Source organism: Pelecanus crispus, chromosome 3, assembly GCF_030463565.1.
Source record: "Pelecanus crispus isolate bPelCri1 chromosome 3, bPelCri1.pri, whole genome shotgun sequence".
NCBI lineage: Eukaryota > Metazoa > Chordata > Aves > Pelecaniformes > Pelecanidae > Pelecanus > Pelecanus crispus.
The window spans coordinates 60,116,158-60,141,048 of NC_134645.1; the positions used below are offsets into that span (position 1 = coordinate 60,116,158).

The 24,891-nt window shown below is 41.4% G+C and overlaps 1 protein-coding gene across 1 annotated transcript in view; it reads left to right on the forward strand.

Annotated features, from left to right (window-relative positions):
• The window catches only part of ESR1 (estrogen receptor 1), a 117,505-nt gene that overhangs the window by 16,721 nt on the left and 75,893 nt on the right, over nucleotides 1-24,891 (forward strand). Inside the window, exon 2 of the mRNA XM_075707028.1 lies at nucleotides 14,242-14,432. Coding sequence (XP_075563143.1) covers nucleotides 14,242-14,432 — 191 coding nt within the window. The remainder of the gene's footprint in view (nucleotides 1-14,241; nucleotides 14,433-24,891) is intronic.

Genomic DNA, 24,891 nt, shown 5'->3' on the forward strand with positions numbered 1-24,891 from the left:
ATTTTAATACTTTATACCATTGTAATGTAAGCATTAGTCTGATCAACTGAAAGCTGCTGCTGAAAGAGTCTTTCCCTGTCACATTTCTGGTCATGATTCCTGTGCCTGTATTAGTAAGCCAGTGTGACCATACAGTTGGGCTCCTTCCTTCTTCACCCTGCATTTTCCGGCCTCCTCCCTTGCCTCAAGTCTTGTGACTGTGTGTTGAACAGCATTAATTTGCCACTTTGGGCCTACGTGTCTATGGTCAGAAATGAAGGGAGAGCAAGACTGCTCGGTCTGGCAGCTGTTTGCAGTTACTGCTTCTTGGATGTAAAGAAAAATGACAGCCTTGGTAGACTTTAACACTAAATTTTCAGAAATAATGTCTAGGGGTTACTTAGAGAGGTGCTGAACACTTATGGCTCTCCTTGAAGGGAAGGAGAGCTGTAGGATCTAAGAAATTTAAAATCATTTTGAAAATCAGTTTGGCGGGGGTGTCTCAAATTGTATCCTTTATACAACAATCTGTTCAGGTTCTATTTCCTATTAATTTTATTTTCTGTTTCTAACACTTTCAGCTATATTTTTAGCATATGTAATTTTCTGTTTCTAGAGATCCTCTATGACAAATGTAATAGATAAGTTATATTTTATTTCACTGTGTGTCAACAGGGCCCGGCCTTACAAAGCTAGCACACACCTAAGAACTAGGCTACATGGCACTGCCAGACTTCACTGCTCTGTTTCAAACTCTAACACATTTATCATACGGTTTACTGTTCATTAATATTCAAAGAATGAATTGGCATGCAAAGTCGAATCCAGCACTTTCCAGAGGACAAGTATGAGTAAAGTACCTCAGCTGGAGCAATGTTTCCTCACAAACTACTCAGATTTTGTGAGGCATCATATTTCTGTGCATCTGTCTTGCCTCCATTCTGACTGAAAGGACAAACTAAAGCATGCTACTTTGCGGTCTGCGTCTTCCCTACCAGGGTCCAGACCTCTCAAAAGTGAAACTTAACATAATTTGTTATTACTTTTTCTTAACAGAGGAGGAAGAGTATATAACAAGCTACAAAGCACAGGTATTCTGTTGGCCTGGCAGCACTCGAGTGCTGTGAACACTTTTAGCAGCCCAAATCGGCAGGTGAAATGCAGCCCTTGTTGTGTGCAATAACTGGTGGGTATGACATGTTTTTAGACCAGCTATTTGTTTGCCTTCTGTCATGCTTTTGTCACTTGTCCTTTGATTAGTAACACTCAGCCACGTGCTTTGGTCCTATCTGTTACAGTCGTTATGCTTTCAAGCATATGACTTTCAAGTCATATTTGAATTTCTGCATTGCATATTCCTTGTACATGGGCATCAGCTAGGACTGGTGCCTCTGTCTTTTCAGCTGTCAATCAAGTGTTGCACCACAACATGCAGAGTACCAGTCTTGAACTGGCTTTTGTCTGCTGATGATCCTGCAGGGTAGCTGAGGCCTGCAAGGAAGTTAATCTGCTTGTATTACTAGGATTGTGCGGGTCCCATGTACTAGTAGTTTGGTTTGATGAAATTGGCTTAAGCACAAATGGGTCTATATGTTTAGGAACTCTTTTCTTCTTTCACTGGGCCCTAGACTGTGCACTGTTAGTCCAAGCACTACAGAGGCTCTGTTCCTAGGGTTTACTGTTTTGGGGCAAGAACAAGGAGCTGCGGATAAACCACATCTTCTGGAGGAAGTACACAAGCATTTTTACAGGCAGGTGTCAGATTTTCCCAAGTGCCTAGTTCCTTCTCTGCTGCCCATATCGTGTCTTTGGGCTTGGCACCTCTGCCTAGTCTTTTTCTTGTATTCTTGCTAGCAGCTGGCATAGAGTGCCTTGTAGATGGCCTGCGTGGTAAACTCTTTGGGAAAAGATTTTTGTCTCTTCTCTGTGCTTTATATCAGTTGGTTCAAGAGGTCTCCAAGCACTTTGATGAATGTAAAAGCACTACTTTAAGGAGTCTTTTATTTTGCCACAGTTTATTTTCCTGTGGCCTAGAGCCCTCTGATTTCTTTGTCGGGACTATATGTGGCTGTACCAGTGTTTTGTTTCAAAAGTTTATTTTCAAATGCACCGTACCCCTTAAAGTTACACTTTCAGTTTAAAATGTCATTTTGAAGAAAAATAGCCATTTGAAATGATAGATTGGTTTACATTGGAATTTTTGAAACAATGTTATCTAAATCGTAATGTTGTGTTATACAATCTGCATTCCTATTTAACGTATTTTTTGAGGTTGGTGTAAAGGAGAACACTTATATCTTTCAAGCATTTTTCCTTAGAAATGGCTTGTTTGATGTTGGTCACTGAAAGATTTTCCTAGGAATTTAATGAAGTTTTGGGTAATTGGTTAAACTGCAGTCTTAATGTATGCATCTGAAATATTTGGAAAGAAGGCTTGCCCAAGAATACAAGGAACACAAGTGCCCATAAAAGTCCTATAAAGCCATGGTGAAGGAAGATTTATGGCTGATTCCTGTGCTTTTCCTGGCATTTACCTTTGAAATAGTCTGGAGGTAAGCGTAAGAATCTGATAGCACTTCCTGAAACACTCTTTTCCAATCTATTGAGTGCATTTAACCTTTTCCTTTCACATGGTAGGATTGTGCTAGTTTATCTGAACATTAGAAAAGAAAAAAAATAGCCTAGTGACTAGAGTAATTCTGAAGGAAGTTCACTAGCAACAGTGAAAACTGGAAAAAAGACTTCTGGATGTGTTATATTCTTACATGAAAGGCTGAACTTCAGCTTTTTCACAAAGGTTGTGTTTTAATTCTAAGACTCATATAAGAAATGCAAGGGTACAACTTTTCAGCTTAGTCTTTGAGGCTTAGCATAACTTTAATAGAGACAGGGGTGACTAGATACTTCTTAAAGCGTGAAAGCTGTAGAGAGTACACACCAGAGACTGTCAGCTGAAGCTGGCCTTTTGGGTTTTTTTTCATACTTCCAGCTTTTCAAACATATTTTATTCCTCAGATTGTTTACACTAAAGTGAGATGTCCTGTGTCCACACTTCCAGAGTGTTTGCCCACCAGGCCCTCCACTTTGACACACTTGTGGGCACAGCTGATTGCCACACTCAGACCCCTCTTGCTTCTGTCCCCAGAGCCATACAGCCAGACACCAACTCAGTATTGCTGCCAGAAAAACATATCCATGTGGTGCCCACAGGCACTTTGTCTGTCAGCAGCTTTTCCATCAAATTTGGCACGCTTTTAGGCAGTGGATTAAGGACTTTCCTCAGATTATATGACTCTCTATATGCCAGAGTCTGTGGGATTGCCTAACTGAATGAGATGGTGTCAGAGACAAATAGTGCCCAGGCAAAATTGTGCCTGGCAGGAGGTAGAAATGGGCAGAGAAACCCAGAGCAAGTTGGCTGGTCATTATGTTGGATCCTGAGGAACTGGATCAAAATATTTATTTCACTGGTATTGTCCCTTAAGGAGTAGAAGGATCATCCAGTGATCAGGGATTCAAAAGATGTCAAAACAATAGTTTGCAGAGATTTTACTCTGAGGATAAAATAGTACTATTAATTTTTAAATAAGCAAATGGTATCTGCCAGTTGTTAAAAGCAGCAGAGATCTGCAAATGGGCCACTTGAAATGTAGGTATGTAAGAGAATGTTTTTCTAGTGCTGTTTACCACAACAGAATCTGAAACATTAAATATTTCTCAAATTCACTAAGGGTCAGTGCAGTGCCAAGCCTTTGGGAAGGAGAAATCTAATGCACAAGTACAATAACTGGGGAATTACTGAGTAGAGAAAAGGACTGCAGAATGAAAAATAAGCTAAGGGGTAGAGAAGATCATAAGCTAAATAAAAGTCAACAGAATAATCTTTTGCCGAAAAGGCAAATTTTATTCTGTAAACAGAAAAACAGATGAACAGGTCGATATGCTGTTTTAGGAGAGACTGGCAAGGCCTCTTTCAGAGTTTTATGCCCACTAAGGGGCAAGCGAAGTCCTTATGAGAGCAGCAAGGATGGGAGAATGGGAGAGGAGACTCTGGAAGGAAGGCTGGAGGCTGAGAGGTGGTGTAGCAAGAACCTTACAAAGGGAAGATGTGTACTAAAGAGGCCAGTGACTGGATTGTTCTCCAGGCGAACTGGAAATAGCTGAGGACAAATGAGCTTAATTTCCAGCAGAGAGCACTTAGGCTGGACATTAGGTAGTTAAGCAGCAAACAGTCCACAGAGAGAAGGTTACTTTTTGGAAACGTAAGGGCAAGTTAAAACATGTTCCTATGGGGCAGGTCTAGATACAGTCTTTTAAGCGATACTGTGTGCTTGCTTTACTGAATGGTAGTATGTAGTGATTGCAGAGTATGTAATTTCTGTAGGTCTGTTTATGTCACTTCCACACTGAGACTGCAGGGCACTTTGACTACTGGTAGAGTTAGCAGCAACTTCTGCACCAAGTTAACCCTGCAGAACTGTCCCTCTGGATGCATCTGTAGATTCTTTTTGCTTGTTATATACATGTTTATTTCTTTGTAAAAGTATACTGGATGAAAAGAAATGTTTTGGTGTTTGAATATCTTTCTGTCAAAACTTCTTAAAATCAGGATTTCTGCAAAATGAAAATCCCACAGAAAATATTTCTCCTTGAAAATTAGAAAAGAGAAATTTTCTTGTCTGAACTTTTTCTTTGCAGAAATTCGATTTCTGTGCTGATTTCATTAGCCTTCAAAACATCAGTAAGAGTACGATGTTTTTTCTTATTTCAGAAGTGAAATTCCGGCAAGAAATATTATGGCATTTATCACATGTTATGGCTTGCATGGCATCTCTCAATGGATTCTTCAAAGATGTGTTTCTGGACCCCATTTTATCGCATGGACAAAGTGTCCTGGCACACAGAACATCAGGGCTCCAATGGGAGTAGTTATTGTCATGAAGGCTTGCCTCATAAGAGGTGCAGTCCCAGTTCAGAGGAGAAAAGACAGAAGTACAAATCATATAAGGCAAGGTATATATATATATAAAACATAGAATCATAGAATCATTTAGGTTGGAAAAGATCATCCAGTCCAACCATTAACCTAACATTACCAAGTCCACCACTAAACCAATTAAGGGTAGAGTAGCAATTTCATGTTTCCTGGCTTGGTGGCTGGATTATTTGTAATGAAAGTAAAAACCAGGAATCATTAAGATTGGAAAGGACCTCTAAGATCATCAGTCCAATCATCAACCCAACAACACCATGCCTACTAAACCATGTCCCAAAGTGCCACATCTACCCATTTTTTGAATGCTTCCAGGGATGGTGACTCCACCACCTCTCTGGGCAGCCTGTTCCAATGCTTGTCTACCCTTTCTGTGAAGCAATTTTTCCTAATATCCAATCTAAACCTCCCCTGACACAGCTTGAGCCCATTTCCTCTTGTCCTATTGCTAACTACTTGGGAGAAGAGACCAACACCCACCTCACTACAATGTCCTTTCAGGTAGTTGTAGAGAGCGATAAGGTCTCCCCTCAGCCTCCTCTTCTCCAGGCTAAACAATCCCAATTCCCTCAGCCACTCCTCATAAGACCTGTGCTCCAGACCCTTCACCAGCTTCGTTGCCCTTCTCTGAAGACACTCCAGCACCTCAATGTCTTTCTTGTATTGAGGGGCCCAAAACTGGACACAGTATTCCAGGTGTGGCGTCACCAGTGCCGAGTACAGGGGGACAATCACCTCCCTGCTCCTGCTGGCCACACTATTCCTGATACAAGCCAGGATGCTGTTGGCCTTCTTGGCCACCTGGGCACACTGCTGGCTCATGTTCAGCTGGCTGTCGACCAACACCCCCAGGTCCTTTTTGGCCAGGCAGCTTTCCAGCCACTCTTCCCCAAGCCTGTAGCGCTGCATGGGGTTGTTGTGCTCGAAGTGCAGGACCCGGCACTTGGCCTCATACAGTTGGCCTCGGCCCATCAATCCAGCCTGTACAGGTCCCTCTGCAGGGCCATCCTACCCTCCAGCAGATCGACACTCCCACCCAGTTTGGTGTTGTCTGCAAACTTACTGAGGGTGCACTCAATCCCCTCATGTAGATCATTGATAAAGATATTAAACAAGGCTGGCCCCAAAACTGAGCCCTGGGGAACACCGCTTGTGACCAGTCGCCAACTGGACTTAACTCCATTCACCACAGCTCTCTGGGCTCGGCCATCCAACCAGTTTTTCACCCAGCGAAGAGTACGCCCGACATAAACTTTCATGGCTTTAAAGGTATTATAAAGTAATATTTGTGCTGATGTTTTTGTGGTTTTTTTTTTTCTTTTTTAACCTTGAAATATTTTAGTTCTGTTTGGACCGACTTAAAACATCATAGTTTTTCTTGTTGATAGTTCATAGCACTTATAATGAGCTGCTCACCACAGAATTTCAGAAATTTTAAGTTCAGCCTTGGTAAAAAAGATATAATTCTGTCCTTTTATGATTGCAAGTTATGTGTGGTCAACAAATGGCAATACTAAGGTCCCTCAATCCTTCTTTAGTTACAAATCTCAGTATGTGCTTGTGGAACTGGTGCGGCAGGTCAAAGGAAAGTAGCATTGTATATTATGATTAACAGGAGCTAAGCAATCATGGCTGACTGGGTTACAAGGGTACAGAGAGAGGCAGAAGAGTGGAACCTTTCTGCCCAGGACATGAGGAAAATAAGTAGTGATGGAGGGAGGAGGGCTTTGGATGAGGTGCCTGCAGGGAGTTTGGGCATGGGAGAAGTAGCCAGACAGAGTCAGACCAGGCAGAGGAGTTTATCCTTTCTGGACAGGGAGGCTGAGACTGGAAGGAAAAGCCCGAAGGTGGACCTAAGTGTAAGAATGAGACAAGAGGAGCTGGGTGGGTGAAGCAAGAGCACTTGGCAAGGAACAGCTATGGGAGGACACAGCAGACATTCCCACTGACAGCAGTGGCAGCAGCCTCTGTGTATTTACTAGCTTTTACTACTTCTAAACTGGAGTAGAATAAAGGACTTGTAGTGTCACTATTTACAGCTGTTAGTGGGTATCACTGACATCCTTCCTCTGCTGCTCAGGAATGAGGGTGATCTCCTGCCATTGCCTGCTGCGTTAAGGCAAGTGAGAGGTGCACCAACATGTCCCAGCCCTGCTGTCTATGACCATAAATATGAGGCAGAAGTATAACATTTTTGTTTTTCTAGATGTCCTCTTTAGAAGGTGAGAAGCTACATGCAGAAAAGACGTTATTTACAAACCTGTATTTTGAATAAGCCCAAATTAAGGTGACCTGTGCAAACTTTATTTGGTCCCTTCATGCCTTTGTGATTATTATTACAATAATTATTTTCATAATAGTAAGGTAATCATAAGTGGACTGCTGTTTCAATATATGAAAAGGATCAACTCTGGAATGTGTCATGCTCATATAGTGAAATATGTCACTGTAAATTCTCTGCTCGTCTCTCACAAAGACTGGTAACTAAAAAAAAGGAATGAGGCAAAAATTTCAAGTAGTATTATGTGAAGGCAGCTGATTGCTGTCTAATTCTGCCACAAATGCTTCTGTGAAGTTCAGAAATCATTCAAATCAAACTCCTCACAAGTAGTCTTGTGTTGTATTGTAATTTTCTTTGTGCTGAATGGAAGTCCTACAGTCTGATTTATGTAAGTGTTGAACACTTACCCTTGCAATTGCAGCAAGGGAATTAGCATTCTGAACATTCAAAATGCTATTTAGTAGTGGGCACTTAAAAAACTCAGGTTGCACATAACTCAGTACATACTTTTGACCTTAATCTCTCTCAGTCTCATTTTTTGTCCTTTCAACTCACAAGAGTATTGGAAAAATACATTCATTAGTACCTGTCAACTGCTAAAATGCTATAGTGGCATGGAAATATTGGAAGGAAATGAATTCTGGTGTTACAGTTGAATTCGGATAGTGTGCTGATAGTAAGGCACCAGACACTGAACAGTTAGGAAAAGAAAAACAAAAACTAAAAAACAAACTAAAGACAGAATAGCTGCTCATTTAGGAAATTCTTTTTATTCTGTGCACTGATGAGCTGTTGCCCTGTGAAAAGTATGGTCATGTAATTAAAGATAACACACATATACATGGGAGGGATAAATGAAGGTTACAGTTGCATTTGCAAGGCACAGTTCAGCCATGTGCTATATTTAAAATCTTAATCTTCTTTAAATGTATGTTCATATAAACCATATGTGTGGGTGTTTCTGCATTCACCTTATGTACAGAAAGAAATTATTAACCTTCTGTGCGTAATAAAAAACCCAGAAAATTGCCATTGATTCAGAACTGTTTGAATTCTGGGCTACTCTGTGAGGTACAGCTACACCACCGCTCTTCACTTAAGGCTAATGAAAATGACCCTGTGAGTGAGTTGTTTAGATTCCAACAGCACTGACAAATAGAATGAAACAGAACCAATTTCTCAGTATTTATTCCAAAGATTTTTTGGTATGAATTTAAATTTCAGACCCCTTGAACTGACAAATAGATTGAACTCTTTCCTCTTTTAAACCCGTCCTCCTGCCATCCCCAAGAAAAGCTTCCACATTTTTCAGAAAGTTGGGCAAACTTCTATGTTGTCAAGGGGATCAGCTGCAAAATGATTAGCTCAGATTTATAAACCATGGAAACTGATCCTGGGAGTGGAAGTATGCGAGAGGGAAATACAGAAAACGTCCAAATTCAGGTATTAGGCTCATGAGTGAGGATCCTGGGGTCCTTCCCCTCCTGTCAATAGAACCTCCAGGAAATGTGGCTGGAGATGCCATGGACTGTGCATAGACACACCTCTCTAGGCTTTAATTCAGTCTGCAAATATTAGTGACAGATCTGAGAAAAAAATTAAATTTGTAAAAAATGAAGATTTAAGGGACTGAAAGGATGTGCAAATTTATACTGACTTTAACAAATAGCTTTAGAGGAAATTTTTCTTCACACATGGCGTGGTTTAATTTTGGCATATCCAAATGTAGTGTTTCAATCACTCATTTTAAAATTAACCAGAGTTAAGGATGAAGGAAGACAATAAAACTAATGCCAAAGGAAATGTTTAATTTCATGTTGAATAAGAAGTTTTGATGACCTAAGAAGATGTGCTTTGGTTTTCATGTTGACTGAGCCTGTCCTCAACACTACCATTTCTTGGTCAATACTGTGCTGTTTTTCCTAAGTTATTTTCCTCTAGTTACCAAATAAAATTGAATTTTATTCTAGTTCTAAAGAAAACATTCCAGTGTCTTCTGACTATAAAATACATTTTCTGATACATTGTGAAATACTGTCAATATTGTAAGATTATTTTATTTTTCTACTTTCATATAACTTTATTTCTTCCCATTTTTTTTTCTTAAATTTCTCTCCTGTCACTTATGGTTTTTTTCTTTTTCCTACACTGAAGCCTGACCTGTTTTCAGTTTGTTTCCTTGCTATTTTTTGGTCTTAGTTGGCCTTCACATAAATCTTCTGTTATTTTTAAAGTAGTTCTTCATATTGCCTCTCCTCATTCCTTTATGTTGATTATTTCTTCACCTCATCCATTCACCACGCTAGCTTAGGGTCTGTTGCACAGCTAGTCCTGTTTCGGTGTCCCTGCACTCACCTGGAAGGAGGATATATAAGCCAAATCCATGAAACAAATGGGATGAAGTGACCAGAGGAGCATTTCTCCAGCAGGAAGGTCTCCTCCCACGTTGTGGTCACAGGTGGCAAGGGAGCTGCTGTGCGGGTCTGCTCTGGTGGCCTTCCTGGTTGCACTCTGTATTTCTGCTGGTGGAAAGACTTGCGAAGGCACAGGCCGCTGTGCAAGGCTGTGGGAGAGGGAAGAGAAGTCCATATAGAGATCTGAATTACAGGCAGCTCCTTCTCATCCTACAGTTTATTTTCACACAGGAGTGTCAAACTTTCACAGCTATGTTTATCCCATATAGAAATTGTAGATGAACTTAAATGTCATGTTTATTGAGGGTGGGCACTAAGCTGGAAGGGACATCATCATTGTCTAAGGGAAATACTTACTAATCTCATTTTTGATGCTGCAGCCAGAGACATAGACCTGCTGATGACCAGGGAATAAACTGAGGAGGCCTGCATGTATATGAATTATCTAAACCACGCCGGGGCATGGGTACAAACACCAGCACGATGGCTCTCACTGCTTAATAGCTTCACACTCCCAGGCACGGTTTGGCCTGGCTGGGTAATCCTCTCCCAGGGCATGGTTCAGGCAGGAGCTATGCAAGGGTGCCTCTCCCTTGGTAGCATAGATGAACCCATCCTGTTTTGGGGAAGAAGAGAGTTTAGCTGTGTGAATGAAGCATGCTCAGAGCCATGTATCGGGCATCACTCACAATCGGGCCCCAGGGTGACCCCCAGCTGATCTTCGTCAGCGGTGGAGGGTCAGCCCAGGAGCGATGCTGGCTTCCGGTCCTGTTGCTGGAACACACCCTCACTGCTGTCGCCCATCTTGTGCCAGTGCTGGCTCGGCATGGGGCCACCTCCTGAGGTCCCATCTGGCCTAAAATACCCTGTGATTCTGTCCATTTGGTATACAACTCCGTGTAACGTTTTCTCTCTCCGTTGTCAAGTTGTATTTAGCTTAATTACAACCCTAGGCATTTTGGGATATTTGTTTTAAGCCAACATTTTCATTTGGATGGCATATGAGGGGTTTTTTCCAGCTTCATTGGAGCTACTTTCTGAGAGTACACTTTTGAGGCACTTAATGTACTTGGCAATTTTCTGTTTATTTGTATACTTAGTCATTCCTATTGCAGTACTTCTCCTTGAGATGTCTTTTAAGTATTTTCAAGCACTTAATTCTGTTCAAATAATCTTTCATAAATATTTTGCCCCATATGGAAATTCACATTCTAACAGCAAGTTAATTAATTTCATATTGAATAGCGGAATGGTGTTATAATAAGTCCAATGTGTGAAAAAGTATTCGTGCTAGACCTTGACTGTATTTCAAATGGCCATTGGTTCTGAGGCTTTTTACACTGGGAACTTCCGTCCATTCTGGTAAGAAAGATTCAGCAGCTGCACATTAAAGTTTCTTGTATGAAAATAAATTCAGAAACCTAGAATTTCTCCAGGTGTCTCCTTTAACTGCTTAAATAACTTTTCCCTTAAGCCCTCCTACCTATGAAATCTGTTTATTTCAGATAAAGCTGGGTTTGTGAATAAATTGGGCCTTACGTTGCTGTTGGGTGGATTGTGTACCGTGGGTTATCCTAAATTAATCCTGCCTGCCAGTCAGATTACCGTGATGTAAAAAACTGAGTTTACATTACAAAACTGTAATTCCCTCATGTACACATTCTTTTTACTTTACAGTCAACATGGGGTTAGTGATCTCCTGGCTGATTCAGAGTTGCAAGTGATGAGTTAATGTTGAAAGCAGAGGTGTCGTCTTTGCTAACACATTTATTGAAAGCAGACTCAGCACAACATAAAAAAAAAAAAAAAAGTTTGTCCTGCTCTGTAGGTTCCAAAACACTTTCCATTATATGTTCGCTGTGTTATTACATTTGGAAATGAGCAGTAAATCCTGAGGTTTTTTTTCTTTCTAATCTGTTCTGTTTTGGTGGGGGCCTTGGAGGGAGGGCTTTATCTGGGGTTTTCTTTCTTTTTGATTTGTGTTTCTCTTTGGTGAACATAGTTGACAAGAACTTTCGGTCTTTTTTTTTTGTTTTTGTTTGCGTAGATTACAAAGGAAATCGTTGAAAAGGTTCTGCTATTGTATTTTGGGAATGATGATCTTGCCAAAGTTATTAAAGTTGGGTTAGGTTGTTGCACTATGTTCTCCAGAAGGCTAACCCTTGAAACCTAACTGAAAACTGGATGAAGAGCAGACTGTTATTTTTTCTCAGGACACGGCATCAGTGGTCTGTGATGTGCACTAACCAGCAGCTGATTTCTGGATGAAATTTGAGATGCTACTTTGATTTCGCAAGTTCTGTGCTATTGCGATACTCTTTCCCCAAAAATCCTGAATTATGAATATCTGTCAGGTGGTCACATACACCTAACAGATTAGTCTACTGCTGTAAAAATTATACAGACAGTTATTTGCTTGCTTGCTGATATACTTTAAATATGTAAAACATTCTTGTAGTTATATACACCTAAAAGTATATTTTTTAAAAAAGACACATTGTGGTTAATTTAAAGTTATACTGAGAGGATGAATTAGGTGATCTAGCTGCAGGCAGGAGAGAATGGGGTGGAGAAGATAAGAAACAACAGCTTTGATCAGTGCTCAGTAGAAAAAGAAGTCAATTAAATGAGGCAGTGAGAGAAAGCAAATTAAAAGGAAGATTCAGGACCTGGAGAGGAATAAAAAAACTACCGACATTTGGTGGGTTGGAAAATGTAGTTACATGAACCATGTATGTGTTGTATCCATAACAATTTATTAATTATATTGTTTTCACCTTTTAACATTTTAATATCTGAAATATGCAAGTTCCCCCCTCCACCACTGCCTACCTTGTTGAACTTATGTTGTCAGAATTGTGACGTTCTCCAGTTTTCCCGTCTCACTAGAAAGCCAGAGTTGTACCATGTCAGCACTTCACCATTTGCAGTTTCTTCTGTCTTGCACAAGTCCCAAGGAAACAAAAATTATTTAAATAAGTGTTCAAAATTAGCTGGTATATAAGGCTTGGTAAAGAGCTTCAGGTGTAAAAAATGCAGTTTTCCTGAATGATGCCAGTAGCACTTTCTGCTATCTGACATGGCAAAGCCTCATGTTTCTCTAATAACTGATATTCATTCAAAGCTGTTCAATGAAAATATATCATATTTGGGGACAGAAATTATATATGAAAAGCCTCAAGGTGATGGCTGGCAGCACATGTGAGAGCATCCAGGTGGCTTTGGCTGGTAGAAAGCTTTTGGGCATTGAGGGGGACTGCAGCAGGAGGCGTCAGGGAACTCTGGCTAGATGAAAGAGGATAGTGCAGCATATGTAGAGTAACCAGAAAGCTGCTGGGGAGTATTGGTTTGGAGCAGGAAGGTGCTGTTGGTGCCAGATGCCTCGGTTCATCAAAACAAGGGAAATTTTGCTGTGCTGAAGAGGGGAATAAGACAAAATTAGGTATGTAAGAAGGAATCTGAAAGAGAGAGCCCCCAATCCCCGAGGCTCAAACCCAGAATATGTTTGAGAAAGTGTTGGGACTCTGGGGAGACAAGAGCCACCTGTTTACTAACCAGCAATTAAAACATGCGTGGTAAGTGGATAATTACTCTAAACAGTAAGATTCTTCATGCTTTAGCTTGCCTGATGCTGTCACCCCTAATTGTATTTGTCTCCTGGACAATTTGTAGTGCAGACTCTTACTGGAAAGCATGTTTTGCAAGAGCTGTTTGCCTTCCAGGAGCAATCCCAGAGTTCATTGCTGGTTCCCTTGGTAGTTTCACATCCTCTCATCTTTTTGAATATTGTTTACCATGCCTGCAGCAGCTACCCCTAATAACCTCTTACCAGATTGACTAGATGTGAATTCATTGCCATTTACACTATAGATTTGTTCTGTTTTCATTCAGCTGCATACTGCACATGTTGGTTGTGTGCATTTCTACTATGTCTAGTATGTCTAGTACATGTCTAGTAACATGTACATTACTAGGACAAAAATTCTTTGGCAACAACTTTTAATACCTTCTGACTTTTCTTGTGCTAAAACCACTTCTTAATTTTTGTGCAGGTGGTATTATAATGAGAATAGGGACTGTTGTATGCAGTGTTATATCTTTGACAATGTAAGGAAAGTTTGCATCTCTAATTGGGCAATAATACTTGAAAATAGCCAGGTTAATAATTTAAGTGACTTGCAAATTCAGGTGCAAACATTATGTGATTTTTGCCTCAGATTCTCAAAGTACCTACTGATACTTCAGTCATGCTGAACCCTTTGGACAGGAGCAGGTACACAAAAAAAAAGCTGCGGGTTTTTTTATATTCCTTTATAATATCTTGAGAAAAAGTGATTAATTTATCAAATAGCTTTTTAATTTTTCAAGGTACAATGCCTAATAGCATCGGATTGATTTGTGAGAAATTCCCCTCTGTCTTACTTGTTCTACACCTTTCTAACTAGAACAGGACAGAGGGTGATAAAAGATTATTTTTTTGTCCATCTCTTGTTGCTCTTCTTTCTTACAGTCTTCAGGAGTGGATGGGACTTAACCTCGCTGAAACAGTTATGCTTGTTTTTTGCTATTAACAGGCCGAGCTCTGATAACAGGCGCCACAGCATCCGGGAGAGGATGTCCAGTACCAACGAGAAAGGCAGCCTGTCCATGGAGTCCACCAAGGAGACCCGGTACTGTGCTGTCTGCAATGACTATGCTTCAGGCTACCATTATGGGGTCTGGTCTTGTGAGGGCTGCAAAGCTTTTTTCAAAAGGAGTATTCAAGGTAATAAACTGTTCAAGTGAATCACATTTACCCTTTACTCTTGAGGAAGCTGTGAAGCTACTTGAGATTGCAGCCTGAGCCCAGGACAATGACATTTACTGCGTTTTTATTAGCAGCTTCTGTGCTCTCCCATATATTATTAGCTCTGTATTTGGTGAATGCTTCTAGCGGGTATATAATATGCTGTTATTTAGTCCAAGATTAATGAGGGAAAGAAAAGCTTCTCTATGTTCTTGGTTTCGATATGTCTGACCATGGAGGCAGTGAGAAATCTAATTTAAAAATCCGTATTGGATCAAGATGACTACTCTTACAGGCTATGTAGATCTCTTTTCTGTGATTAAGTTCTTATCCAAAACAATTTTTTCTGAGAATTCCCTGTCAGATGAAGATTAATTCATGTTGATTGATTTATTAATCTTTAGTGCTCCATTAGCAAGATGATTCAATCCAAATCTCAGCTCCTTGAAGATGTGAGATGTCTTTTGAGAACCGATATTGAAAAGGAAAGTTTCCTTGATGAAATAGTATTTGTATCTGTCAGCAAAGCAGGGCTTTGAATTATACACAGAATGATTTAGTTCACAGTCTTTTCATGGCTAAAAGTATACTGTGCAAGCTGTCCAGTGGAGTAAAGGGCATCTAACAGAAACAGTGTTAATTACCGTAACTGAGATAATCCTCAATTTAAATGCCTGCCACTCTGTGCAATGGATAATTTTTTGCTTTGTTCAACATCTCCTAAACTGAGCAAGAAGTAAGTATGATTCTACTGAAAATACAAGTACTGTTCAGTGTCTAAGTCTTATTTTGGAGAAGAAAACAGATTTCTTCCTTTCCAAACAGAAAACTAGTAAAGCGCTATGTTTAAGTTAACTTTCTATAGTTTTTTAAATCTCCAGGTGATATATAGACACAAAAATTCCTGTTGCTCCTTTTTTGAAGTAAGCATAGTGAGGAACAGTTTTTACCTCATACCACAATGTGTGATTATTGCCTGTTTTGTTGCATGGTAGTCATGGTAACTCACTGAGGTGAGTTAAGTAAGACTTCCAGCATTCAGCTCAGAATTTTCACCGCCTTAAAGAAAAAAATGAAGGATTGGCTGTGGGGTAGACATTGATGAAATGATTTGAATGTCAGTGATTAGTTAACAGTTACTTGTATTTCTGCTTTTCCAGACTCATCAAAATGATTTTTAGAAAAGAGAGTGGTTACAGCCAGAGGTCAATAATAAGCAACACTGGAGGGAGAAAGATTGAAATGCTTTTCTTTTAACATCAGAATGATTTACTTAAACTTGTGACGTAGGGAGAACAGCTCCCTTATTAAGTGGGGTTTTTTAATTATTTTTTGTTTTGAGTTCCCCTGACCAAATCAGAATTATTCTTAGAATTTGGAAATTCTGTCCTTGTACTCGAACTGAACTAAGTCAGCAACAAAGTGAAAATTGAAATATTATTAAGCAAAAGTAAGAGTTAGTTATCAAGTAATTTTAAAACACAGATCTTCAGCTTTTGGCCATTATGGAAGGAGAAGTGAATTTGACTGTTTCATTGAGTTCCATGGTTCTATGTCAGCACTTGTGTGGTTTTGCCCTAGTCTCTATGTGGACAAAAGTTGTGGTCGTCCACAATGGATCTGTTACCTATTTGTGCTACAGTACATGCTAATTAGTAAATTTAGTTCTTGCTATATTTTTTATATCTAACATAATTTTTAAGCAGGTAAGCTTTACAAATTTAAAGCTTCAATTTCCAGTGTCCTGTAAAATGCCTTTCTTGATCTTTCAGTCATGCTTGCTCTAATTTAAGCCCATTGCTTCTTGCCCTATCCCTTGTGGGCATGAAGAAGGCTTATTACAACAACCTTTTACATAGTTGAAGACTGTTATCATATCTTTCCTCAGTCTTCTCTTTTTTAGACTAAACAAACCCACTTCTTTCAGTAGAACATGCTTTCTAGACTTCTGATCCCCTTTGTTAAACTCCTCTGTACTTTCTCCAGTTGGTGCACCTCTTTTGTGGTTCACAGCTATAGTAAAAAATGACATCCACTAATATCAAGAAAGTAATTCAAGAATATAAGCACTTATGAGAGAATTATGATCACTTCATCACAGATGATATGAAAAGTCCTCTAAAGGACTTTTAAAGTCATAGGTACCCAGTCTTGATGAACTAAGGGATTTTTTTTTATTTCCTACTGGATCTGGAAGAGATCTCTACCTCAGCAATTACATGTTCTCATTGGACGTGTGTCCAATTTGTGAAAATGATAGTAATTTTTAGATTGAGAATACATGAGAGAACATGCCATTTACCATGCAGATGGTAATAATTTTAAATAGGTTGTGATCGGATATCTAGGAATGAGTACTACTAATGTATAGATGTATGTGTAGAAGAATAGATGGACTAAATATTTTTATATCTGCATTGTATATATGATATGCATTCCTAAAAAAGGGACAAAACTTTCCTGGGAATCATATGATTAAACTGTATTGAGGTACACAGGACTTGTTTGTATAAACAAAAGTAACACAGAATGCTTTCAGCAAAGGTTTTTGTTGCTGTTTATAGTGTGTCTTTAAATGCAAGATAATCATGCTGCTTTTGTGCTTTACTGTCCTGTATTTCTCAATAGAATACATATATAGATGCAGAGAGGATGGTCATTTTTATACTTCTCATCAGAGATTTCATAGGAGAATTACTATAGTGAAGTTTGATGTTCTTAATAGACTGTAGTCAAACATTCTATGTGGTTCTTAATAGAATCCCAGGAAAAAATGAGTACAGACATGAACAATGAACAAGCTATATGGGAAATCCGTTTCCTCCCTGTGTATCTGTTATTCTCAGTGGTATCTGAGGTATCTACACCTACTATATAAGTATATACTTAAATTTTGTGAAAACTCACGTCTCCATTCGACCTTACCCAAGGTAGAGATGGATAGCTACATTTTTATCCAGGTGAGCTGCTATGGTTCTGGAAATATTTTGTGAATTTTAAATGCTAAGTTGTTCTTCTTTAAGCTTTAACTGTTTGACAGCAAAAGACAACGTGAATTAGTAACTGTCTCTAAATATGTGCAACTGCTCAATTTTGTTTAAACAACAGACGGTTGGTGGAAAATCTCAGCTGCCTCCTGAAACTGCCCATGTCAGTCTATTTTGTTAGTTTATGTCCCAAAAGTGATTTGGGACCTTGTTTTGAGAAAACACTGTGCAGACTGATATTAATGTATAATGTTTCATGGGAGAGAAAAATCATATGACACCAAGAACACTGTGTTGCTTCATGATAGAAGAGTGCTTTATTCTTTGCCCAGCATATGTAGCCTTCAGGAGTGTACTTGGTCAACTGACTTGAATCCAGAAGCATAACAAGCAGTCACATCACAGCACACTGTACTTCTCTACTAAAATATTTATGGATTTTAAGACCAAGAAGGGCCGTTAGATCATTAAGGCTGGTCTTCTCTCAATATAAACTTTATATGCTATCCATGTACAAAGCCCAGTAACTTGATGGCGGTAGATCTTTTAGAAGATGCCCAGCCTTGATCTGTGGGTTCAAGAGCTTTCTTACAATGATTGCTTATTCTAATAATTTGTCCTCCCATCTGTTAAAAAATTACCTTTCTAATTTGAATTACTTTGGCTTTTACATCACATCCATGAACCAGACTCAGTACCTAGTCTCTCTCTCCTGTGGGAAGTTCTTATAACTTAAGTTGTTACAATCAAATCACCTTGATATCTTAAGTGAACTAAAATGTTTCAACCTCCTGCTCTATATCTGTCTTCTGAGTCCTTTGTCTTTGCACCTTTTCTGATCTACCCACACCCATAATAGCCTCTTTAAAATTTGGATGCCAGAACTGGATGAAGTATTTCAACATCAACCTTACAAATGCCATTTACAAATGCCATTTACAAATTTAAAATCCCCTTGTGACTCACATATTCTTTCTCCCCCTTCTAATTGTCTTGGGTTTTGGATAGCCAACAAAGGGTATGGGACAGGAAGGAATTACTCTTACCATCTCTGACAAGCATCCAACAAATGCCTGCCTACGTGGGGCTGAGAACTCCCAATGGGAGCACAAGGGATTCAGAACAAACGAGGGATAACTCCTTACACTGGAGGGTATCTTGATCCCAGAATTGCCGAAGTATTTTAGAAATCCACAGTTCTACTTCCCTGCTTCCTTCATATGCCCTTCTGATGTTTTTAAGGTGCACCTTCTCTTTCTTTTCTCATAGGTCTATACTCAGACAAAAATCTGGGATATTTCACAAATATTCAGTTAACTACTGCATGATGGTAGGCAGTACCAGCCCAGCAAGAACAGGTTGGGATGTGAGAATGGATGAATAGCCATGCTGAGGGATTCCAGAGGCCTGCCATTAATGTCTTAATCACAGAAATACAGGGGTCTCCCAAGTGCAGGAATTCTTGAAGCTGGGAAGTATCTTAGTTGTGTGGCTTGAACATGGATTTTATTTAACAGTTATGCCTTCTGACCATCAAGTAGGAGAGTTTTGGCAGTAGACTTTGAGTGTTATCAATTGTTTTAAGTTCACAGCGGTAGAGCTGTACTTTGTTGAAAGCATGTAGTTCAAACTTCAATGCTAGGAGCAGTGGTAATGTATGCATATTTTCATCTGAGTTGGAGGGAATTTTGCTAGTAAAATATGTCTAATAAGTAGGTGTTTAGGTAATGCTGCAGTGCAGCAATTGCAATATTGTCAGTTTGGGAGGTTTCTGAGATCTTCCCTTTAATTTTCCATTATTGTGTTCTGTTTTCACGGTATTTTTGTAACCTGTTTGATAACAGCTGCAAATGCTGCATAGATCCTGCAGCCAAGAAGACAGAAACTCCCTAATAAGACTGCTTGTACACTGATTCTATGGGTTGTCAGCAGAAAGAACAAAACTACAAAACATGAACATAAGTGAGAGTAGCAGAGGTAATCACAGCCAATAAACAGGGGGCTGCAGACAGGTATCTAGTCTCATGGTGGAAAACACACATTTCCAGTTTGAGAGGTAGGTGACTGTTCGAAGTTTGAAGGCTAGAAAATGTGTGTTTGGGAAGTCCACCAGGAGGTAGCCATCATTGGGACTGCTCTAACAGCCTGTGGTCAGCCAGGTTCTTCTGAAACTTCTTTTGATTTATTTTTGTGTTTTTAGTAGCTTTTCTCTAGAGCCCCTTGAGTTAAACACATGCTCTGACCCTTGTCCCCTAATGTGCATTTTTAGTATCAGCAGTCTAACTGGTGGTGATATTGTTTCAGAAACTTGAGTGTTATTGAAAGGCAAGAGTCAATATCTCCTTTTTCCTAGTATGGCAATTTTGAATGTTGTACTTTTCCAGTGAGTTTTAAGTGCTGCATTCAGCATAGGTGTGGCAGTGACAAGATGTTCATGTCCAAGATACTTTCTTATTTTTCATGGTCTAAGCAAATCATAGGGCTGCAGTGGACCTTGACCCATAGTCCATCTTTCTGTCCTGTGATAGGATCAAATGTTGTCAATTCCTTACATATGTTTATTGAACTGCTTCTTAAAAACCTGTAGCCTGATCCAATGTTTTATTCTCCTTATCTTTGAAGGCTATGATGAAATTTGAATCTTCCTTCCTGCAGGTTAAGCTCATCACTTATTTTCCTGTCTGTCATGCCACAGAAAACAAATTGTTCTCTTTCCTTCTGCAACAGCCTATAAAGCATGGAAAATTGCTATCACACTTTTTAAAAAAAAAATATTGCGTTTCACCTAACCTGAAGAAACACAGTTGATTCAACATTTTCTCATAGGTGTTGTCTTCTAGACTTCTAACCTAATTGTTCTACTTTGGAGATTCTCCACTTTGTCCTGTTTTCTTTTTTTCTTGAAGCATGATTTCTTTCTATATGATGCTTTATGAGTACTGATCAGAGCAATAGGATTACCTTACAAGCACAGCTGGTGGTATTTGTCTACATCCATCGCACTGTAATGTTTGCCTTATTTACAAAAACATAACACTATTCACTCGTAATCAGTGTGTGATGCAGAATAAGATCAAGCATACTTTTCTAGAGAAGAAACCTCTTCCTCCCCTTCTTGTTTTGTGCATCTGACTATTCCTATTTTAATGCAGTGATTTGTACTGGTTCTTACTTTTGCCATATTTTTTTCCCATGTGTTATCTCCAGTTTGCCAAGATAATTTAGAATTCTTATCCTGTAGACTCCTGCCTTTTATTTCAGATTTAGTTCTGTCTGACTAGCAGAGTAGTCTGGTCTTTTCTCTGTTCTTCTAACACATATAAATGTCATCTACAAATGAATAACATTTAATAAAATAAATAGAAACACAGAATCATAGAATGCTTCGGGTTGGAAGGCACCTTTAGAGGACATCTAGCCCAACCCCCCTGCAGTGAGCAGGGACAGCTTTAACCAGATCAGGTTGCTCAGAGCCCTGTCCAGCCTGACCTTGAATGTTTCTAGGAATGGGGCCTCCACTACCTCTCTGGGCAACCTGTTCCAGTGCTTGACCACCCTCATTGTAAAACGTTTCGTCCTTATATCCAGTCTAAATCTACTCTTCTTTAGTTTAAATCCATTACTCCTTGTCCTGTCACAACAGGCCTTTCTAAAAAGATTGCCCCCATCCTTCCTGTAGGCCCCCTTTAAGTACTGAAAGGCTGCAATCAGGACTCCTCGCAACATTCTCTTCTCCAGGCTGAACAACCCCAACTCCCTCAGCCTGTCCTCGTAGGAGAGGTGCTCCAGCCCTCAGATCATTTCTGTGGCCCTTTTCTGGACCCGCTCCAACAGGTCCATGTCCTTCTTGTGCTGAGGGCTCCAGAGCTGGACGCAGTACTCCAGGTGGGGTCTCACCAGAGCAGAGTAGAGGGGCAGAATCCCCTCCCTTGACCTGCTGGCCATGCTTCTTTTGATGCAGACCAGGACATGGTTGGCTTTCTGGGCTGCAAGTGCACACTGTTGGCTCATGTCCAGCTTTTCATCCACCAGTACCCCCAAGTCCTTCTCCGCGGGGCTGCTCTCAATCCCTTCATCCCCCAGCCTATATTGATACTGGGGGTTGCCCCGTCCCAGGTGCAGGACTTTGCACTTGGCCTTGTTGAACCTCATGAGGTTCACACAGGCCCACCTCTCCAGCTTGTCCAGGTCCCTTTGGATGACATCTCGTCCTTCTGGTGTGTCAGCTGCACTGCTCAGCTTGGTGTCATCTGCAAACTTGCTGAGGGTGCACTCGATCCCACTGCCTATGTCATTGATAAAGATGTTAAACAGCACCGGTCCCAGTATGGACCCCTGAGGGACTCCACTTGTCACTGGTCTCCATGTGGACATCAAGCCGCCATGTGGACATTGAGCCATTGACCATTACCCTCTGGATGCAACCATCCAGCCAATTCCTTATCCACCGAACAGTCCACCCATCAAATCCATATCTCCCCAATTTAGAGAGAAGGATGTTGTGGGGGACCGTGTCGAACGCTTTACAGAAGTCCAAATAGATGACATCCATTGCTTTTCCCTTGTCCACTGATGCAGTCACTCCTTCATAGAAAGCCACTAGGTTGGTCAGGCAGGACTTGCCCTTGGTGAAGCCGTGCTGGCTGTCTCGAATCACCTCCCTGTCTTCCATGTGCCTGAGCATAGCTTCTAGGAGGATCTGTTCCATGATCTTTCCAGGGACAGAGGTGAGGCTGACAGGTTGTAGTTCCCAGGGTCCTCCTTTCTCCCCTTTTTAAAAATGGGCACAACATTCCCCTTCTTCCAATCAGCAGGGACTTCACCTGACTGCCATGACTTTTCAAATATCATGGAGGGTGGCTTGGCAACTACATCAGCCAATTCCCTCAGGACTCTGGGATGCATCTCATCAGGTCCCATAGACTTGTGTACATTGAGGTTCCTCAGGTGGTCTCGAACCTGATCTTCCCTTACAGTGGGAGGGGCTTTATCCCCCTGGTCCCCATCTTGTGGTCCATCAACTTGGGAGGAGTGAGGAGAGAGGTTGCCGGTGAAGACTGAGGCAAAGAAGTTGTTGAGTATCTCAGCCTTCTCCTCGTCTGTTGATACTAGGTCACCATTCTTGTTCATCAGGGAGGGTACGGTTTCTTTAGCTTTCCTTTTCTGGTTGATACACCTGTAGAAGCCCTTCTTGTTATTCTGTACATCCCTTGCCAAATTCAGCTCCAGCTGCACCTTGGCCTTCCTGACCCCCACCCTACACAACCAGGCAGCTTCCCTGTATTCTTCCCAGGACACCTGTCCCTGCTTCCACTGCCTGTGCAGTTCCCTTTTACTCTTTAGTTTGACCAGCAGGTCTCGACTCAGCCATGCTGGTCTCTTCCCTTCCTTGCCTGATTTTTTACACTTGGGGACTGAGAGCTCTTGCGCTCTTTGGAAGGTGATCCTTAAAGGTCTGCCAACTCTGTTCTGTTCCCCTGTCCCTGAGGAGCGTTTCCCAGGGGGTCCTTCTGACTAACTCCTTGAAGAGCTGGAATTTTGCTTTTCTAAAATTTAGGGTCCTGACTGTACTCCTCGCTTTTCCCCTGTCCCTCAGGAGTGTGAACTCCACCAACGCATGAGCACTGCAGCCCAGGCTGCCTCCAGTCTTGACATCACCGATGAGCTCACTTGCACTGGTGACCATCAGGTCCCTTATTGCATCCCCTCGGGTAGGGGTGTCTATTACCTGGCTTAGGAAGTTATCCTCAATGCATTCTAGGAATCTCCTGGGTTGCCTACAGCTTGCTGTGTTGCTTTTCCAGCAAATGTTGGGGTGGTTGAAGTCCCCCAGTAGGATGAGAGTCTGCAAGCGCGAAGCCTCCTGGAGCTGGAGGAAGAAGACTTTGTCAGTAGGTTCCCCTTGATCAGGTGGCCTGTAGTAGACACCAACCACAAGGTTCCCTTTGTTGCCTCTATCTCTGATTCTTACCCATAAGCTTTCGACCTGCTCGTGGCTATTCTTCAGCGACAGCTCTTCACACTGTATCTATTTCTTTACGTAGAGGGCAACGCCTCCGCCCCTCCTTCCTCGCCTGTCTCTTCTGAACAGCCTGTAGCCATTGATAGCCACATTCCAGTCATGGGATTCATCCCACTAAGTTTCAGTTATGGCAATCAGGTCATAGCTTTCTAATAGCACAGTAGCTTCTAACTCCTCCTGTTTGTTCCCCATGCTGTGTGCATTTGTGTAGAGGCATTTCATCTGGGCCGTTGGCCGTGTTGCCTTCTTAGTGGAACAGCCCTTGTTTCCCTTGAGGTGTTTCACAGAGGTTTCCTTGTTAGCTCCTACTACCTCAGGAGTCCCCAGCTCATCTCCACAAGACTTCAACTGTGCTGCAGCATCCCCAGCACGCCTCTTGGCAACAGGTTGAGGGCTTGTAGTAGCACCTCATCCCTCTAACCATTGTGTACCATCCCACAGCTTGTCACAGGCAAGCCTAGTATGTTCCCCCTCCCCCTTCACATCTAGTTTAAAGCCCTGTCAATAAGCCCTGCAAGCTCGTGAGCAAAGACCCTCTTTCCCCTTTGAGAAAGGTGGCTCCCATTTGATGCCAGCAAGCCTGGTGCCATGTAGGCCATCCCATTGTCAAAAAACCCAAAGTTGTGACAGTGGCACCAGCCACGGAGCCATGTATTAATAGATTGGGTCTGCCTCTTCCTTACAATGTCACCTCCCACAACTGGAAGGAGGGAGGGAAAGATAACCTGTGCCCCAGGTTGCCTCACTAACCATCCCAAGGCTCTGAAGTCTCTTTTAATCACCCCTGGGCTATGCATTGCAACTTTGTCACCACCCACGTGGAAGAGCATTAATGGGTGGCAGTCTGAGGGCTGTACCAGGCTGGGAAGTCTCCTAGTGATATCTCTGACCTGTGCTCCTGGGAGGCAGCAGAATTCCCTATGATGAGGGTCCACCCAGCATATTGGACCCTATGTTCCCCTCAGAAGGGAGTCTCCTACAACTAAGACCTGTCTTTTCTTCCTTGTGGAGGTGGTAGTAATATGGGGGGTAGGTCTTTGTGGTCTTGGTGACTCCTCTGGTGTAGATGGATTGACACCCACACCATCCACTGACTGGTCCTCCACACCTAGAGCCTCATACCTATTGGGCAGAGGCACCTGGGGAGGCATGGTGGGCAAGGAAATGGTTCGCTTGTCACCCCAATTGTGGACTTGTTTCCACTCGCTGCTTCCCTCTTAAGACCATGCCTCCATCCTGGTGGGGGGAGGATACTGGATCCCTTTGATCATGGGCTTTCTCTGGTGGCTGTCCCTGTTCAGGTTCCTGAGAGGTCAGAGAGTGGTTCCACCAGTTTCTCTCTTGCTCAGCCTCCCTGATGCTCCGTAGCCTACTTCCTCTCTTAGCTCTGCCACCAGGCTGAGTAGATAGTCCACTTGGTCACAGTGTA